Source organism: Silene latifolia, chromosome 10 (assembly GCF_048544455.1).
Source record: "Silene latifolia isolate original U9 population chromosome 10, ASM4854445v1, whole genome shotgun sequence".
Lineage (NCBI taxonomy): Eukaryota > Viridiplantae > Streptophyta > Magnoliopsida > Caryophyllales > Caryophyllaceae > Silene > Silene latifolia.
Genome location: NC_133535.1, coordinates 292,357 through 309,634, shown reverse-complemented (window position 1 = coordinate 309,634; position 17,278 = coordinate 292,357). Strand labels below are relative to the sequence as shown.

Genomic DNA, 17,278 nt, shown 5'->3' with positions numbered 1-17,278 from the left:
GGCCGCAATTTTTTTCTAAAGATCCATTCATAACTCTATAAAAACCATCAAAATTAATTGAATATGAAATTGTAAAAATCGAATAAAAAATTAAATGATTTTTAAAATAAAATATATTATACAGCCTTCTGCAAGGTGATTAGAAGATCAGATGTAGTCATGTAGGCTTGGAGAGGACATATCTTGTTTGATTTGGCAAATTGTTCAATGCATTGCATGAAAGGTCCTGACAAAATTGACAAGAACTCGAATTCGAAATGACTAACCTAATCTAAAGTCAATCCGGTTGAGCTGTTTGTTAAGTGTAGAAAAAATTGAGGCAATATGCATGACTCATGAGGTTTGCCAAAAAAGCAGACTTTGGTGTATGTGTACATTGTGACATGGACAGCACAGCAGGTGGATGAGTGACATTGTGACATGGACAGGACAGCAGGTGCATGGCAGTGGTCCCTAGTGTATACGATTCTTAATCTACTACTGCCTTGGCTACTTGTTTTTTTATTTAGAAGAATCAGCTAAACTCATGAAGATGACACAATTCCTGCTGCTGCTGCTGCTGTTGCCATATACAGCGATATCTGAGGAGTGGGACCCACATGTTGTCAACTACCTGCCTGGTTATCAAGGCCATCTTCCCTTCACTCTTCAAACTGGGTACTTTTCATTTTTATCTTCTTTTATCATTATTATTCATTAATCATATACAGTTTATATCTTTCAAGTATATATATAAGTAGGAGAATACATTATACATGCAGGTATGTAGGAGTAGGAGAATCAGAAGAGGTGCAGTTATTCTATTACTTTGTCGAATCCGAAAGAGATGTTGCAACTGACCCACTTATGCTCTGGCTCACTGGTGGTCCTGGTTGCTCTGCTTTCAGTGGCCTCGTCTTTGAAATTGGTCCATTCACCTTTGATTATCCGCGAAGTCATTCAGGATCAGGCATACCAGTGCTGCAGTTAAATCCTTATTCATGGACCAAGGTACTTTTGGCTACCAAATTACAATTGACATTCATACTTAAAAGGAACTCTTGTCATTTTCATTGTTTTTTTTTTTTTTTTTTTTTTTTTTTTTTTTTTTTTTTAAAGAAAAGCTACAAAATTTAGTGACACCTTTGATTTGGAATTTTGGATGGATCAGGTAGCTAGCATTATATTTCTGGATTCGCCAGTCGGAACTGGCTTCTCCTATGCCACCACTCATGACGGATACTATAGTAACGACACCTTGCAGTCATCACATATCTACCAATTTTTGACAAAGGTCTCTCAATTTGTTCCTCTCTATCTCCTCTTTAAACTACCACCGTTTACCTCCTTTTAGAATGAAAAAAGGTTAAATATAAGTAACAAGTGGACTGCTATTGGCTGATTAGGTTTGACAGGTCGATTTCAACCTGTCTCATGTTTGGTTTTACAAGATGAACTTACAGTTACTTTAGCTCCTCATGCCTAAGTCCTGCAACTTTTATAATTCTACATTTCGACCCCAATTCACATATAACTGACTTCTTGCTTTTTATATGAGCTCCTTATTACCACTTGTACTAGACTTTGTTTGGGTAATTCTAATAGACTATACACTTGTACAAGCCATTACGACAAAGAAAATCAGACATGAAATGGTGATGCAAACATTTTTGTATTATATGCAGTGGCTTACAAATCATCCAAATTTCAGAACCAGTCCTTTATACATTTCTGGTGATTCGTATGCAGGACAAATTGTTCCAATTGTTGTGCAGGAGATTTTGACCGGTAATTATATATTTTGATCACATTCTAATTAATGATTGTTTGATGGCTGGCTTGCATTGCATGCGCTTATCTTCTGACATTTAGTTAATATCATTTGACGTATTGTTATCATTAAAAATATTTCGGCTTTCTTTCCATTCATTATTCACATAATTATAGTGTTTACAGTTAGATCCTCTGTCTCACAGGAACTCCATTACTCCTAACCCTAGTCCTAGATAAGGTAACAATCCTAGGATATTACTTTCCTAACTTTCATCTCTGCATACACACAATATCGTATCGCAAGACTTCACCTGGTATTCTATTCCCTTACAACATTAAACCCATGCATGACTCGACATGAATTTCATTAGTGTTATTGCGTTAATGAAATAATGTGCATACCTTTCATGTACATCTCGCAACAATAATATCAGTACATTTGAATGCTTTTGCAGGGAATGAAGTTGGACTTGTGCCAAAAATGAATCTAAAGGTCACATATCTTTCTACAAAATGTTGCATTGTTTCTGTTATGATATCTGAAAGCTAATGTATTACAAAATGTTATTGTTTTTTCCTGTCCTGATCTAAATTAGTTAACAATCTGTACGATATTATAGTTATGCCTGATACATCTTCACAATAGGAATTTCATAATATTATTGCATACTCAAGCACAAGAGATCCTTAATAATTCTAAAGAGGTTTCAACTTCAAGCTAATTATTGTGTTTCCTTCTCAGGGGTATGTTATTGGTAATCCATCGGCTGTGGGTAATAAAGGCAAAAATGCGCAAATTCAATTTCTACACCGCGTATCACTCATATCTGATGAGCTTTACTGGGTAAGCAAGCAACCACTCATAATCACACTCAATAGGTTCCTTACATGTCAAACTTTTGTCTCCATCTTTTACTACCATGAGTTAGATTAAGTATTTTACATGCTACTAATTTGCATTGGTTCCAAATAACCCCAGTTGGCGAAGGTCAGTTGCAATGGTGATTATGCGAACGTCGATGCAACAAATATAAAGTGCTTACGAGCGCTTGCAGCCATAGAAGAAGTGAGTCCTATATGCAATAGCATCATATTATAGTGCCTTTTATCATTGGTTATGTTGTTCTTACTTTACATGAATACGATGTATTTGCTTACATTACCCCTTTTCTGAATCCCTAGTGGTTCCATGTGACTAAAAATTGCAGACTGCTTTAATTGCAGGTAACAACTTCCATTAATAATCCACATATCCTGGAGCCAAGATGCCTTGTCTCTCCAAAACCACCTACGAAAGTCCTGACATACAAAAGACTATTGAAAGATGATCATGTTGACTGTTTTCGTTTGGGTGAGCATCAAGTCCACAATTCATTCTGCCGGGTATGTTTCTGGCCCCAATCAATGTGCAATGTCTTGTACTCTTGTTTGTGTTCTACAATCAACATCTAACTTTTGTATTGGACAAGTATAGTATAGAAGTAAATTTGTGCGAATCGAATAGTAAAACAGTTAGACCATCTGGTTATAAAATTGTGATCAGACTTGCTAGCTTTTACGATTTATACTTTTAACTTTTCAAGATTAGAGGTTGAGTTTATACGGTTTATATTTGTGTGGTTATCTGCATAAGAATGTGTACTTCCAATTAAAACTTGATGCATATTGGCAGTGGCAAGTTGTGTTTTTTAACTCTTATTCTCCCCTTTTGGCATTATAGAGCCAGAATTACTTGCTTTCCTACATTTGGGCGGATAACATTCAAGTTCGAAAGGCACTCAACATTCGAGAGGTATGTATTGTAGACTTACTTGAAGTTAAGGTTTTCTTTATATTCATGAGGAAATACTTGTTAGTTGTGCATGCAGCTGTATTGTATACTGTTGCTCCAATTAAGTTAACATACAAATTTTTACACTTTAATCAATGATCAGGGAACAATAGATCATTGGGTGAGATGTAACCAAAGTTTAGCGTATACAAAGGATTTTCGAACAAGTGTTGTTGGCTACCATCAAAACTTTACAAACAAATACCTCCAAGTCTTGGTGTATAGGTACTTGATTTTCCAACTTTACTCTTTTATTACACGTTGAAGATTGCATCTTTTTTTTTTTTTGTTTTTCCTTTTTTTTTAAAAAAAAAAAAAATCCGTGTCTTTGTGTGTGAATGTATATGAGATTCTTAAAGTTAGTTTTGGATCAGATGTTTTTACTTCAGGTCGATTCGGTTTTGGCCTCAATTGCCATCCACTCATCCCTTAAGTTAAGGTAAACTATATAGTAGTATATACGGAGTACTTGGGCATTTATTCTTAGCTTCTTAAGGTGGGGGTTCAAATATGGAATTCAAGTGGAAGTTGTATCTTGGTGTATGTACTCATCTATTTAATTTTCATCGCAATAAGATCATGCTAGATAACACTGGCTTTTGCACGTGCTATAGTGGGGATCAAGACAGTGGCTTACCGTACATTGGAACATTAGAATGGATCAAGGAACTAAAAGTTCCGACTGCTGAAGAATGGAGACCATGGTTTGTTGATGGCCAAGTTGCTGGGTTAGTGTCTGCTGCATCATACTGCTAACTTCATTGCTTCTCAACAATGCTTTACTGATATCAAGTTTTAATTGTGGCGTGCAGTTATGTGACAGAGTTTGGAAGTTTTGCGTATCAGTATCACTTGGTCTATACTACAATTAAGGTAACACACTGAGACAAACAGCGTAGCTTTTAATCCAACCATGAAACATGTTAAAGTGATGAACTAATGAATCTAGAGGATCTTGATGTTGGTTTAGGGAGCTGGACATACTGCCCCAGAGTATAAACCCAAAGAATGTCTTGCAATGATTCAACGGTGGTTCCAACTGTCGCCTCTGTAGGTATCTTTGGACCATCCCGTAGCCGCTTACCTGTGCTGTACAAAAATAACTGGCACAATAAAGGGTGCCTTCTTTTTGCTGTAAATCAAGTAGAGTTGTAGACACAATAAAGGGTGCCTTCTTTTTGCTGTAAATCAAGTAGAATCCTTCCGAGTGATACCAAAGTTGCAATTTTGCAAAAGATAGGTTGCAAATTGGGCACCTCAATGCAATAAATTTACATGAAGTCATACTTGCGCATAACTGCATAACATATGGCTACTGAACATCAGAATCGTTATTAGTAAAGTAAGCGTGGTTGTAATTTTATTGAGAAAGATCAACTCACTAATAATAAAAAAAACATCAAAATTGTAAAAATCACGAACAAAGTAAACTCTTTTAAATAAAAGATGCCTATGCTGTTATTTATTTAAACAGACTTTTGTAAGGGGGTCTAGAGATATGATATAGTCTTATAGCTTTGGAGAGGACAAGTCTTGTCTGATTTGGCAAATTGTATGCGATAACTCGACATCCGTCAGACTAGTATACGAAAGTCCTAAAGAGTGTTGATCTCCTACATAATTCTTGACCCTCTCATATACGGATGAGACTCGCACTATATGATAAGAACAATACTCCTCGGAGAGATTTTAAACATAAACTACTAAAAATATTTGAAAAGTTTATGTGGTACTCTTGAGATTTTAAACATAAACCTAAGCTAGTGTTTGCGAATTCAGAAAATGATTTTTTTTTTTAAAAAAAAAACTGCCCAGTCTAAACTCTGCCTAGGAGTTTTATTTGTCAAAGTTGTAAGCTAAAAAAACTTTTGACTGACAGTATCTTTTTGGCCAGATTTCCAAAAGTGGCCCCTACTATAGGTTTGAATGTTTGCTTAATTATTCTAGTCCTACTTACCTAATCTTGCTGTTGATTATTTAAATCTTAATTAGAAGCAGCTGCCTAAAGTTATGAAGATGACACAATCTGTGCAACTGCTACTGTTACTGCCATTTATATTAGCAATCTGTGCAGTCATATCTGCAGACCCACATGTTGTCAACTATCTGCCTGGTTATCAAGGTCATCTTCCATTCACCCTTGAAACTGGGTATGTAGGAGTAGGTGAATCAGAAGAGGTGCAGTTATTCTATTACTTTGTCGAATCCGAAAGAGATGTTGCAACTGACCCACTTATGCTTTGGCTCACTGGTGGTCCTGGTTGCTCTGCTTTCAATGGCCTCGTCTTCGAAATTGGTCTCAACTTCCCTCCAACTCTCTTTTTTTTGCCTTATTTAATTACTTCCAACTTCAATTTCATTTACCCAATTGTTATAGGTCCATTCACATTCGATTATGATGCCACAAGTGATTCAGGATCAGACATACCAATGCTTCGGTTAAATCCTTATTCATGGACCAAGGTACTTTTAGCCAACAACTTACACTTGACATTCATTCTAAAAGGACTTGTTGTAATGTCATGTTCAATGCTTTGAATTGGATTCATCAGGTAGCTAGCATTATATTTCTGGATTCCCCAGTCGGAACTGGCTTCTCATATGCCACCACTTATGAGGGATACCATAGTAATGACACTTTGCAGTCATCACATATCTACCAGTTTTTGAGAAAGGTCTCTCAATTGTATTACTCTCTTCAAATCACCACTATGATTCCAACACTAAACACTTGTTAAAGCCATTTTGCAAGGAAAATCAGATATGAAATGGTACTTGTATTATATGCAGTGGCTTACGAATCATCCAAATTTCAGAACCAGTCCTTTATACATTTCCGGTGATTCATATGCGGGACAGATTGTTCCAATTATTGTGCAGCAGATTTTGACTGGTAATCATCCAAATCTCTTTTGCGTTTTGTCATCATTTACAAGATTTCGCCTCTCAACTGTCTTACAGTCAGGTACTCTACCCTAATCCTAGTCCTAGATAAGGTAATAGTCCTGGGATATTACTTTCCCCGTCTTCATCTCTATATACACTCAATATCATACCGCAAAATTTAAACCCTTGCATGATTCATGAATGTTCATCAGTGTTGTTACGTTAATGAAATATTGTGCATACCTTTCATAGTTTCATATCAGTTGAATATTTTTGCAGGGAACCAAGTTGGACTTGTACCAAAAATGGATCTAAAGGTGACACATCATTTCTATAAAATCTTACATCGTTTTTGTTACAAATATCTCAAAACTAATACGAGTATATTATAAAATGTTACAGAGCATTGTTTTTCCTGTCCTGATCCTAAATTAGTTAATACTCCCTCCTAGTCTGATTGTTGGTTCCCTTTCTTTTGAGCACCAAAATTAAGGAAATGAATTTGGACCACACAAAACACCCTACCCCACATGGAATTGGATTTGGACCACACAAAACTTACCAAAAAAGGAAAGGGGAACCAACACCCGACTAGCATGAAAATGGAAAGGGGAACCAACAATCAGATTAGGAGGGAGTAATTTGTAAGACATTATTAGTTATTGCATACTCAAGCAGAAGAGGCCGTTAATACTCCATAGATCTAAGGACGTTTCAACTTAAAACTAACTATTGTGTTTACTACTCAGGGATATGTTATTGGTAATCCATCAACTGTGGGTAATAAACGCAAAAATTCGCAAATTCAATTTCTACACCGAGTATCACTCGTATCTGATGAGCTTTATCGGGTAAGCAAGCAAACACTCATACTCAATAGGTTCCTTACATGTGAAACTTTTTGTTTCCATCTTTTACTACCATGAGTTAGATGAAGTGTTTTACATGCTACTAATTTCCATTGATTCCAAATAACCCAGTTGGCCAAGCTCAGTTGCAACGGTGATTATGTGAACATCGATGCAACAAATATAAAGTGCTTACGAGCGCTTGCAGCCATAGAAGAAGTGAGTCCTATATGCAATAGCATCATATTATAGTGCCTTTTATCATTGTTTACTAGTAATTCTGAATTACTAGTGATTCCATGTGACTAAATTGCAAACTGCTTTGATTGCAGGTTACAACTTCAATTAATAATCCACATATCCTAGAGACAAAATGCCTCTCTGTCTCTCCAAAACTGCCTATGAAAGTCCCAACATACAAAGATGATCATGTCGACTCCTTTATTTTTGGTGAGCGTCAACTCGAAAATTCATTCTGCCGGGTATGTTTCTGTTTCCACGTTCTCGTAAATCTGCTCTCCGCTTTAAACATATGAGAGTATCACAAATTTGAGTGTGGCTAAAAAATCCTACACTTGCACAAATTTTTGTTTTGGAGTCTGATAGAAAGTGTGTGTGGATACTGAAGTAGTCACCGAACCCACAAGGACACAACAGTAAGGGGGATGAATTATGTTGTGTGTGTGTTGACTGTTGACACCTGATATGTATATCCAGCATACATCAATAATATACTCACCCCCTCCAATCCTCCTACATGTTTCATCTTCCGCATTGATCTCTGCATAATTTGCCCGAGTGGGAATTCAATTAGTTCATATCACTCTTTTGTTGCTACTTGTTTATGACCAATAATGTATACACTGATTTCCTCCTTTTGGCATTATAGAATCAGAATTACTTGCTTTCCTACATTTGGTTGGATAACATTCAAGTTCGAAAGGCACTTAACATTCGAGAGGTATGTATAGTAGACTTTTAATTCAGGTTTTCTTAATGTTCATGAGGAAATACTTGTTAGTTGTAGCTACAAGGCAAAGACTGCCGCTGTATTGTATTTGACGATTTGTTGAAGAGAATTGTTATCCACCTTCACCTCCTTCAGTTGCCTAAAGCTTCACCCCATTGTTATTTGACAATTGTAATTTTACAACAAAAAAATCATCTTTCAAATGACACCTGCTCATTGGGTGATGCATACTAAACAATTTATACTGGTTCTACTTCTGCAGTCAAGGTATATTAGCAAACGATGATTCCGTTTTAACATATTTAATCAATTATCAGGGAACAGTAGATCATTGGGTGAGATGTAACAACAGTTTAGCGTATACGAATGATTTTCAAACAAGTGTTGTTGGGTACCATCAAAACTTGACAAACAAATACCTCCAAGTCTTGGTGTATAGGTAATTGATCTCCCAACTCTACTCTTCTATTACACGGTCAACATTGCATCTGTTTAACGTGGTGTAGTGCTTGTCTATTTAAATATTGTGTGAATAAGATTGTGTTGCAAGTGTTTGCTACATAACATATGCTTTTACTCGTGCTGTAGTGGTGATCAAGACAACGCAGTGCCTTACATTGGAACATTAGAATGGATTGAGGAACTAAAAGTCGCGACTGCTGAAGAATGGCGACCATGGTTTGTTGACGGTCAAGTTGCTGGGTTAGTGTCTTCTGCAAAATACTGCTAAGATTTGTTGGTCCTCTGGACAATGCTTAATTGATCTCTAGTTTTAATTGGACTGTGCAGTTATGTGACAGAGTTTGGAAGTTTTGCTTATCAGTATCACTTAGTCTATACTACAATTAAGGTAAAACTTTGGCAAATAGTAGCTTTTACCATCTAATGTAGCTGTTCAGTTTAATCCAACCAAGAAACATGTTGACTAAATGAGCTAATGCATATATATGGACTTACGGAGAATGTTGGTGTCGGTGCAGGGAGCTGGACATACTGCCCCAGAGTATAAGCCCAAAGAATGTCTGGCAATGATTGAAAGGTGGTTTGAATTGTCGCCTCTGTAGGTACTTGTGGTACTAAGTACTAACATGTTGCCAATTATGTTGCCCAAAATCAGTGGCAAGGGTTTTTTTGGCTGCTAATAATTACATTCCTACAGAGTGACACCAACAGTGTAAATTTTCAAAAGATTACGGTTGGAAATGGGTAGTGAATGCAATAAATTTCAGTTTTAAGTCATAATTGAACATTGAACATGAGAGCCCGAAATACTGAAATTATACTAAAATTAGCCTTGGTTATTTAGAAGTGGCATTGTCTTTGTCAACGAAAGTTGTTTGAATTTAGATTTAGAAAAAAAAACGATAAATTAAGAGTGAATTGGTGGGCATGTAAAACTGATATCACAAAGATATCTCAAAACACTCAACAAAGGAGTGGGAATTGTATGCCTAAAGTGAAATTTGACATGAAAAGCAATTGATGATATTACGTAACGGAGGTTCATAAAAATTCATTGGATGACTTGACTTGACTTGACTTGTGTTTGTATTAGTTTTTCAGGCACACATAATAAGCTTTATTTTGGTCATTGAAAATAAGTAACACCAAGTCTAATGGTTAAAATTTGACTGAAATTTCCCTGACACTCAAGTTCAAGCCTCCCTAAAAGCAATTTTGTGGAGTATTTATAGCCTAAGTTCATGCCTTATGAACTTTGAGCGAATATACTTGGTAGACGAGGTTTGCAGCGGTTGTGGGTTACCTGTTACAAACCCCCCCCACAAAAAAAAAAGATATAATTAAAGCCAATATGAATATGTAGAATTACAATAAGTCTTGGTATAGACGGGTGGGGCGAACAGACGGATAAAGACCTTTAATAAATGAGTATGTCTCCTGAGAGACGGTCTCTTAATAAGCTTTATTGAGAGACTATTGTACAATTTTAAAAAAAAGTGGTACTAAAGATAATAAAATAGGTACAAATCATGATTAAAGATAAAATGAGTACATTTATTATGTAAATAGGTACGAAAGTACTATGATACGATCAACAACAAAAGGGGTACGAAATATAAATAAAAGGGTACGAAATATTGATCTCTCAATAACTTAGTGAGAGACCGTCTCTCCAAAATTTTAGTGTTAATAAAATAGGTAGGGAGGACAAGGTGGGGCACTCCCTATGTGCTTTCCACTTTATGACAAATGAGTATTTTGTGAGGGAAAGTGGTATCCGTCTATATATATAAACGGATAGTGTCCGTCTAAAATGAGAATTTGTGGTAGAATTAATAGTCGGGATAACTAAGTATAAAGATAGTATAGTGGTAATATTATATTATGGGATATTCTCTCGTGTACCCCTGAATGTTTTCGTTTTCTATGGTGTACCCCTCGTTTTTCGCAAAAAAAACTTTGACCATAATACTTCTCTATTACGAGTTTAGAAAACGGTAATTTTTTTTTTCCAAACCAATTATCTCATCAAGGCCTTCAATTTGAAAAAAAAATCACCGTTTTTTAAACTCTTAGCCGGTAGTTATGGTTGGTCAAACATTTTTTAACGAATAAACTTTGACCGACTATAATTCCCGACTACGAGTTGAGATATCGGTGAATTTTTTTTCAAACGGAAGACCTCTTAAAGACGGTCAATTTGGAAAAAAAGTTTATCGTATTCTGAATTTGTAGCCAATAATTATTGACGGTCAAAGTTTTTTTGCATGAAAAGAGGGGTATATCATAAAAAATGAAAAAGTTGAGAGGTACACGAGAGAATATCCCTTATACTCCCTCCTATCCATCGTTTTTTTCCCCTTTGAAGTGGACACGGGGATTAAGGGTGGGGAGTATAATATTGATAAATATATGAGTGGGGTTTGGTAATTGGAGAGAGGTATGAATAATTATGATTAAATATTAATAAAGGTGATGGGTGGGGTTTGGTTATTGGAGAGAGGTAAGAATAATTAGAATTAAATATTAATAAAGTATATAGTGGGGTTTGGTGAGTGGAAAGAGGTAAGAGTATAATATTAATAAAAACTTTCTCAAAAAGGAAAGGGGAAGAAAACCTGAATAATCCGTTTTAGGAAATAGGGAAGAAAAGAGTGGATAGGAGGGAGTATTATTATATACGGAGCGGGGCATAATGGTAAAAAGGGGCGTTAAACACTTAAACCCTTGTTCATCTGAAGTAGCCATCCCCCTTGTTAACAAGTTACAGCAGCGTTGAGTCTGTCTGTATTTCGAAGCCGTCTCTTCATCTTCATCTTCATCTTTTCAACTCCAAATTAATCATAATCATCATCCTTAAAAATAAAAATAAATAAAAATGGGGGAGTATTACAAAAGCAGAGACTTCTTGTTCTGCTCAATATGCGGAACAATGCTGTCCTTAAAATCAACCAAGCATGCTTCTTGCCCTTTGTGCAAATCCAAGAAATCCTTGAAAGGTATGTTATGCTTTACTTTCTTTTCTCTCATTATTTTTAATTTTCAATTCAAACCCTTTATTATGCTTATCCAACTTGTTACTGCCGTTTAGTTTATTCTTTGCTGATGAACCTATATAATAGAATAGAATTAGAACAATTGATTGAGAGAAGCATGCTTGGTTGAATCAATTGTTTACCTTTGATTCGGACAGAAGGAGTATTCACCAAATCATGCTATTTGCTCACCCTCTTATCATTTGCTAGGAATACAAATAATGGTTTTTTCAAGTTTGAATGCTTTAGAAATTGGTTAATCATCTAAATCAAAATCATTTCTCATTGGAAAATCACTGGGTTGTTATTTATTCTGTCTTCTTTTTTAAAGCCAGTTTTGATGCTTTCTTAATGGTAGTCACTCTAGCTGGCAGCTGCTGCATTTCCTGACATGTCATATTCACATTGTAATATCTTACTCGCAGAGATTTCTGGTAAAGAAACACGCTATACCATTTCCGGGGAGGTATGATTATGTTGCACTACTAATTTATTCTTTTCTTATTTTGCGGTCTTCCATCAAGTGCACCAAGAATCCTAGAAACACCAACTGCATTGTTACCTTAAAGTTGCAGTTGAATCATACCCTTGTTATTGTATTCAATGCTGAATGCTGAATGCCATTGCTTTTGTGCTTTCTTTATTCAAATCTTTTCAATTAAATGCTAGTCTGACTACTCACAGTGTATGATATAACGCCAACATTCTAAAGCAACCTGGGAATTTTGAACTTATCCTACCTTTTGTACCAAGTATTGTCAAAGAATTAGCAAATTCTCTGCTGTAGCCTGTAAGCTTAGTTTAAAAAAACAGTGCCTGAGGATCGCCTAGGCGCACGGCGCACTGAGGTGCCACCCAAATCCAAGGTGTCTAAGTTGCACCAAGGCACAACTGGAGAATTATGTACTCTTGTTGTTGTTTCTTTTCTATTCTTTTACTGTATTTATTATTTTCATCTTTTTCTTTGACTTGGATCTCTCTTTTGTTGTTTTCTTAATGTCTTGCATTACACTTTTCTTTCGATTTGTCTTTACGCTAAAGTTTTCTTTTGAATCTTCGTTTAGTTCTCTATAAAAGGCTTTCCTAATTTTTTCTCTTCTTTCTCCTTTTCACACATTTTTTGCCTATCTTGCTCTAATTTTGTATTTATGGTGTTTTTTCATTTTCAATTTCTCCCAGTTGTTTTACGTTACAATAATCTTTCTATTCATGTTAGCTGACCCCTACTTCTTTTGGTACTAACCCGTTTTTTAGATCGATGGATTTGGAGGGAAAGGAAAGCCGGGGAGGGGAAGGGGGGGAGGAGGGAGACAATTTCTGTAGTTTGGTTTGTATAGTGGATTTGAGGGAAAGGGAGTAGAGGATAATGCCTACAATTCAAATTAATACTCCCTCCATCCCAATTTTATCGTCCCACATACTATTTACGGAAATTTTAAGGAGAAGTGATGAAAAACCAGCTCTAATCCTTAAATTAAAGTGAGTGGGGACGAAGCTATTGTGGTGGAGATGGTGGTAGTTAATTATCTTGAGACAATATTGGAGTTTTACAATTTTTCCTTACTAAATTTAAATAGGGAACAATAATTTTTCCCTTTGTTTGATTAGCAAATAAGGGTATGTTGGGATTGAGGGATTTGGAGGAAAAAGAAAGGGAGGGAGGGTAGGGGATTTAAAATCCCTTGTTTGGTTAGCAAATGAGGGTGTAGGGAAATGGAGGGGGAGAGATTTGGAGGGATCCATTTTCGCTCCTCCAAGCCTAATCAAAATCTCTCCACAATAGACAAGATTTGGAGGGAAATTGTATCCAAACAACCACACTCCATTCCCCCTCCCCTTCCCTTCTCTCCCTTTCCCTTCCCTCTTTCCCCCTCCCCTCCCCTCCCTTTCCCTCCACTTTTGCTATCCAAACACACCCCCGAAGTGGAGGGGGAGGGATCCATTTTCCCTCCTCTTAAGGCAGATGAAAATCCTTCCACCATAAGAAAGATTTGGAGGGAAATCGTATCCCTTCCCTTTTCTTCCCCCTCTTTCCCTCTACCCCCCTCCCCTCCCTTTCCCTCTTACTTTGCTATCCAAACAAGGCCTTGGTCTCATTATGTTGCCCTGCTATTCAATTGAGTAAGACAAAATGTTTGCCTTCCTCAATCTCTCCCTTTCTTCTACTATAAAAACTCAGGAACCAATTTTGAACAATGTTGACGATAGGCCACTGCTGCTTGGTATGTAAAACCAAAGTTCCGTCCAGGAATGATAATTCGTCTATCTTATTACATGAATATTTAAATCCTTTGATTTTTTCCACGTCATGGCCTTACTTGATGATATGTTAGGGCTAGAATAACGCCACTGTCTACAATACTGCAGGATATTAGAAGGGGGCTAAACATGGAGCCATTTGTGAAATTGGACGGCATGATTAGTGGTGAAGTGAGGGTGGAAAGGCAACAGGTAAGCACATAATGGATAAGTCAAAATTGTTTAGACTATCTCGATATGAGTAAAATCCTGACATTTACGGTGCGCCGTTAAACTGTGATTGCAGATTAACCAACCATGTGAAAAGTGCGGACACAGTCCTGTGGAGCTGGTTGACTCGAGACAAGTAAGCTCTGCCACATTTTTATTTATTTTGCATGAAATGATATGAATGTCCCATTGCTGTTGGTTTTGGAATTTTACAACTAATAATACTCACTCACGTTATTAACAGACAAGATCAGCAGATGAAGGGCAGACTAATTTCTACGAATGCCCTGTATGTCGTCACCGTTGGAAAGAGAACTCTTAGATGTTGTTATTTTGACGTTGGGGATGATGCCATAGTTTCTCAAGTTGGTGGATTCTGAAGTTAGAGTCCCACAGGGGCGGACAGTGTGACGTAATATCGCTTGTTCTCTATCTATATACCCAATTACCTAAGTGTGGTACTGTGTCCTCGATAGTAATTGTTTTTATTTAAGGTGTCTCAAACATTCAGTCAATACTTGAACGTGTAATTTGCGGGATCCCCTGAAAGTGAGATTATTGTTGTTGCACTGACATAGTGATCCTTTTTGCAAAATTTGGTTAGGGTGCTGCTTAATTGCTTATTACTCTCGTATGTACAAGTTTTAGATGTGTAATTGCTTATTACTCCTATGTAGGTTATACATTATGTAACGTGCCCTCACCAAAGATTCGGAGTTTTGTGTTGCACTCCGTAATTTTCAGTCACCATACAAATATGCAAACTCATGGATTATATGGTTTCTAATGAGAGTTTGATAGTTGCATCTTCTACAACACCTTTTTTTTTTTTTGACAGCAGCATCTTCTACAACATTGACCACTGTTTAATTGACAGTAACTTATTATTGAACCGTTCCATATTTGTTAGCACTAGTATTTAACCTTATTTAAAAAAAGATATTGAATATGAAAAAAACATAAATAAAATCTGTATTTAAATATATTTTTAAAATGTTATTGTTTCGTGAAATATATTGAAAATCATGCAACTTGTGTGTTCTATTTCTAGGGTTAATGAATACATTTAGTCGATTAATGAAATTAAGGATTCTTAAATAAACGAAAAACATTTTATGTTTTAAAACTAAGTGCGTGTAAGTTTCAATTTAATTATGTTATAGGTTCTGGTATTTACTACTCCGTATTTGGTAAGATATTATATGTAAGTCAACGTGTCTAGTCCACATGACAAACAAGTTTATGGTATGAACAATGGTCGTATTCCACATATATACTTGATGTCATAACATATAATATTGCGTAATTACTTAGAGCGTTTGGTTTGAGAAAGGGAAAGGAAATGGAATGAGGAAAGGGTTATAAGGGGTGGAATCGGAGTACATTAGTAAAACGGCCTAGTATTCCGTACATTTTAAAAAATTGATGATTAATACGATGATAAAATACTTAGTGAAGTAACTAAAGTGGAAAATAAAATGATACGTATACAAAAAATCTCCGAGGGTGATCACAAGTTACACTTCCTTAACTTGAAGATTTCAATCTGACACAAATTAAAACATAGCAACTCAAACTAGAAAATATAAAGTTTGAAAGTAATTGCTAGCTGTAGGGTAGATGCATTATTGCAACTAATAATTCTACCCTTATGTTTAGGCACACTAAGAAAGTACTGTATTAATTAAGTACGTAGATTAATAATTTAGGGCATATAATAATGACAGCAAGGAACCTGCTTTAATCATTAATTAGCGGAGCTTAAGTAACATGCATATGTTATCAGTTGCGGCACCGTCAACTGCAGCCACCTCTGCCTTGCACCTCATCAACTTCATGGGTGGCGGTGGCGGTGGCAGCTTTCTTAACGTAAACCTTGGGAATGGCAAGCTACTTGGCGGAGGAGCCATTCTAAATACCGGGCTAATTGGACACCTATCCACATTTATCTCAACATCACTCATCACCCGGGTCAGTTCAGGGTTAGGCCCAACACTTAGTTGAGTCCTCTTTCTTGCCTTTGAGGACTTACCAACTGAATTGTTATCATTGCCCTTTTTGTTTTCCTTTTTAGGAGGCGTCTTGTTTAATTTGGAAGGTGCCTTTCTAGGCACAATTACCGGAGGAGATAGGGATTGGCTCCGACGGAGTGGTGGTTGGGAGTGAAAAGGTGGTTTGGAGATGGCGGGTGGGAATGGGAGGAGAGGTGGTTGGTGTGGCCCATGCCCAAGGGTTATTGTTGGTGGGAAAGAGTTGGTTAGATGATGATGATGATGATGATAGGGTGGTGCAACTGCATGCTGCTGATTATTTAAATACAAACCTCCATGCATCATCATCATCATCTTATCATACACATCATGCATTACTACTTGAGGTGTTGTTGCATAGTTTTGGCTTAAGTTATTGGCTTTCACTCGAGCTATTTGGTGCACATAATGAGGATTAACATTATTCTTATTATTATTATTATTATTATTAACATTTTGAGGATGAGCTTTCTTCATTTGTTTTCCAGCAGAAAATGATTGATGATCAACTACTAATGACTCCATTGAATTCATGCTCGATCCAACAATATAGAATTTTTTTCGATCGACAAACTTAGACCATCAATCTAAACATACATACATGCAAATTAAAATAGCACGAGAAATTAATCAATTTCCAACTGTTTTGTCTTCCAAAAAAAAAAAGACAAAATAATGAATAATAAGAGCAATTAGGAAATGTAAATGTTATTGTATGTATATGAAACGGGTGCAAAATAATGGATGCCAAGTTTAAAAAAGGAGAAGGAGATAGAGGAAGTTATATATAGGTCCCGAAAGAAAGATGGGATATAAGGTAGGAAAGGATGGAGCTAATATGCTCGTTTCATCTTGTATGTCTACCTCTTTTTAGTCTTTTATTATATACTAACCTAATTAACTCAATGCATCTTCATTGGACAATTCCCTCTTTATATAGAACCAACCAATATCATGTGGTCTACCTACAATATCATTTCTCAATATTTAAATGC

At 36.2% G+C, this 17,278-nt stretch overlaps 3 protein-coding genes across 10 annotated transcripts; all 3 read left to right on the top strand.

Annotated features, from left to right (window-relative positions):
• The first annotated feature begins 1 nt into the window (after position 1).
• LOC141604582 (serine carboxypeptidase-like 18) lies at positions 2 to 2,596 on the top strand. 3 transcript variants are annotated; one of them, XM_074422998.1, is made up of 8 exons: positions 2 to 399; positions 576 to 657; positions 762 to 990; positions 1,151 to 1,273; positions 1,665 to 1,767; positions 1,956 to 1,990; positions 2,208 to 2,245; positions 2,495 to 2,596. In XM_074422998.1, the coding sequence occupies exons 1-7, from the start codon at positions 336 to 338 to the stop codon at positions 2,235 to 2,237; spliced, it is 666 nt and encodes a 221-aa protein (XP_074279099.1). In that variant the 5' UTR covers positions 2 to 335; the 3' UTR covers positions 2,238 to 2,245; positions 2,495 to 2,596. The 3 variants fall into 3 exon arrangements, with proteins under 3 accessions (XP_074279099.1, XP_074279100.1, XP_074279101.1); XM_074422999.1 differs by lacking the exon at positions 1,956 to 1,990 and having other exon boundaries at positions 1,729 to 1,767; positions 2,495 to 2,566; XM_074423000.1 differs by lacking the exon at positions 2,495 to 2,596 and having other exon boundaries at positions 1,729 to 1,767; positions 2,208 to 2,246.
• Positions 2,597 to 3,049: 453 nt separating this feature from the next.
• On the top strand, positions 3,050 to 9,568 carry LOC141604580 (serine carboxypeptidase-like 18). Of its 6 annotated transcripts, none has more exons than XM_074422991.1 (15): positions 4,396 to 4,456; positions 4,554 to 4,633; positions 5,576 to 5,879; positions 5,961 to 6,046; positions 6,136 to 6,258; positions 6,374 to 6,548; positions 6,749 to 6,786; positions 7,219 to 7,320; positions 7,450 to 7,536; positions 7,650 to 7,799; positions 8,207 to 8,278; positions 8,605 to 8,726; positions 8,876 to 8,989; positions 9,077 to 9,137; positions 9,268 to 9,568. In XM_074422991.1, the coding sequence occupies exons 2-15, from the start codon at positions 4,592 to 4,594 to the stop codon at positions 9,349 to 9,351; spliced, it is 1,560 nt and encodes a 519-aa protein (XP_074279092.1). In that variant the 5' UTR covers positions 4,396 to 4,456; positions 4,554 to 4,591; the 3' UTR covers positions 9,352 to 9,568. The 6 variants fall into 6 exon arrangements, with proteins under 6 accessions (XP_074279096.1, XP_074279097.1, XP_074279092.1 ...); XM_074422993.1 differs by having other exon boundaries at positions 4,554 to 4,637; positions 5,742 to 5,879; XM_074422992.1 differs by having other exon boundaries at positions 6,374 to 6,476; positions 9,268 to 9,567.
• Positions 9,569 to 11,478: 1,910 nt separating this feature from the next.
• On the top strand, positions 11,479 to 14,907 carry LOC141604579 (DNA-directed RNA polymerase I subunit RPA12-like). Its single transcript, XM_074422989.1, has 5 exons — positions 11,479 to 11,748; positions 12,210 to 12,250; positions 14,152 to 14,235; positions 14,330 to 14,389; positions 14,498 to 14,907. The coding sequence occupies exons 1-5, from the start codon at positions 11,628 to 11,630 to the stop codon at positions 14,573 to 14,575; spliced, it is 384 nt and encodes a 127-aa protein (XP_074279090.1). The 5' UTR covers positions 11,479 to 11,627; the 3' UTR covers positions 14,576 to 14,907.
• Positions 14,908 to 17,278: the final 2,371 nt, after the last annotated feature.

Coding starts and splice junctions, on each gene's coding strand:
- LOC141604582 (XM_074422998.1), top strand. CDS start 336: ATGAGGTTTGCCAAAAAAGCAGACTTTGGTGTATGTGTACATTGTGAC. Junction 400..575: donor TGACATGGACAGCACAGCAG/GTGGATGAGTGA, acceptor TGCCATATACAG/CGATATCTGAGGAGTGGGAC. Junction 1,768..1,955: donor TGTGCAGGAGATTTTGACCG/GTAATTATATAT, acceptor TCTGTCTCACAG/GAACTCCATTACTCCTAACC.
- LOC141604580 (XM_074422991.1), top strand. CDS start 4,592: ATGTCTTGCAATGATTCAACGGTGGTTCCAACTGTCGCCTCT. Junction 6,549..6,748: donor CTCAACTGTCTTACAGTCAG/GTACTCTACCCT, acceptor ATATTTTTGCAG/GGAACCAAGTTGGACTTGTA. Junction 8,727..8,875: donor CTCCAAGTCTTGGTGTATAG/GTAATTGATCTC, acceptor CTCGTGCTGTAG/TGGTGATCAAGACAACGCAG.
- LOC141604579 (XM_074422989.1), top strand. CDS start 11,628: ATGGGGGAGTATTACAAAAGCAGAGACTTCTTGTTCTGCTCAATATGC. Junction 11,749..12,209: donor ATCCAAGAAATCCTTGAAAG/GTATGTTATGCT, acceptor TCTTACTCGCAG/AGATTTCTGGTAAAGAAACA. Junction 14,236..14,329: donor TGAGGGTGGAAAGGCAACAG/GTAAGCACATAA, acceptor CTGTGATTGCAG/ATTAACCAACCATGTGAAAA.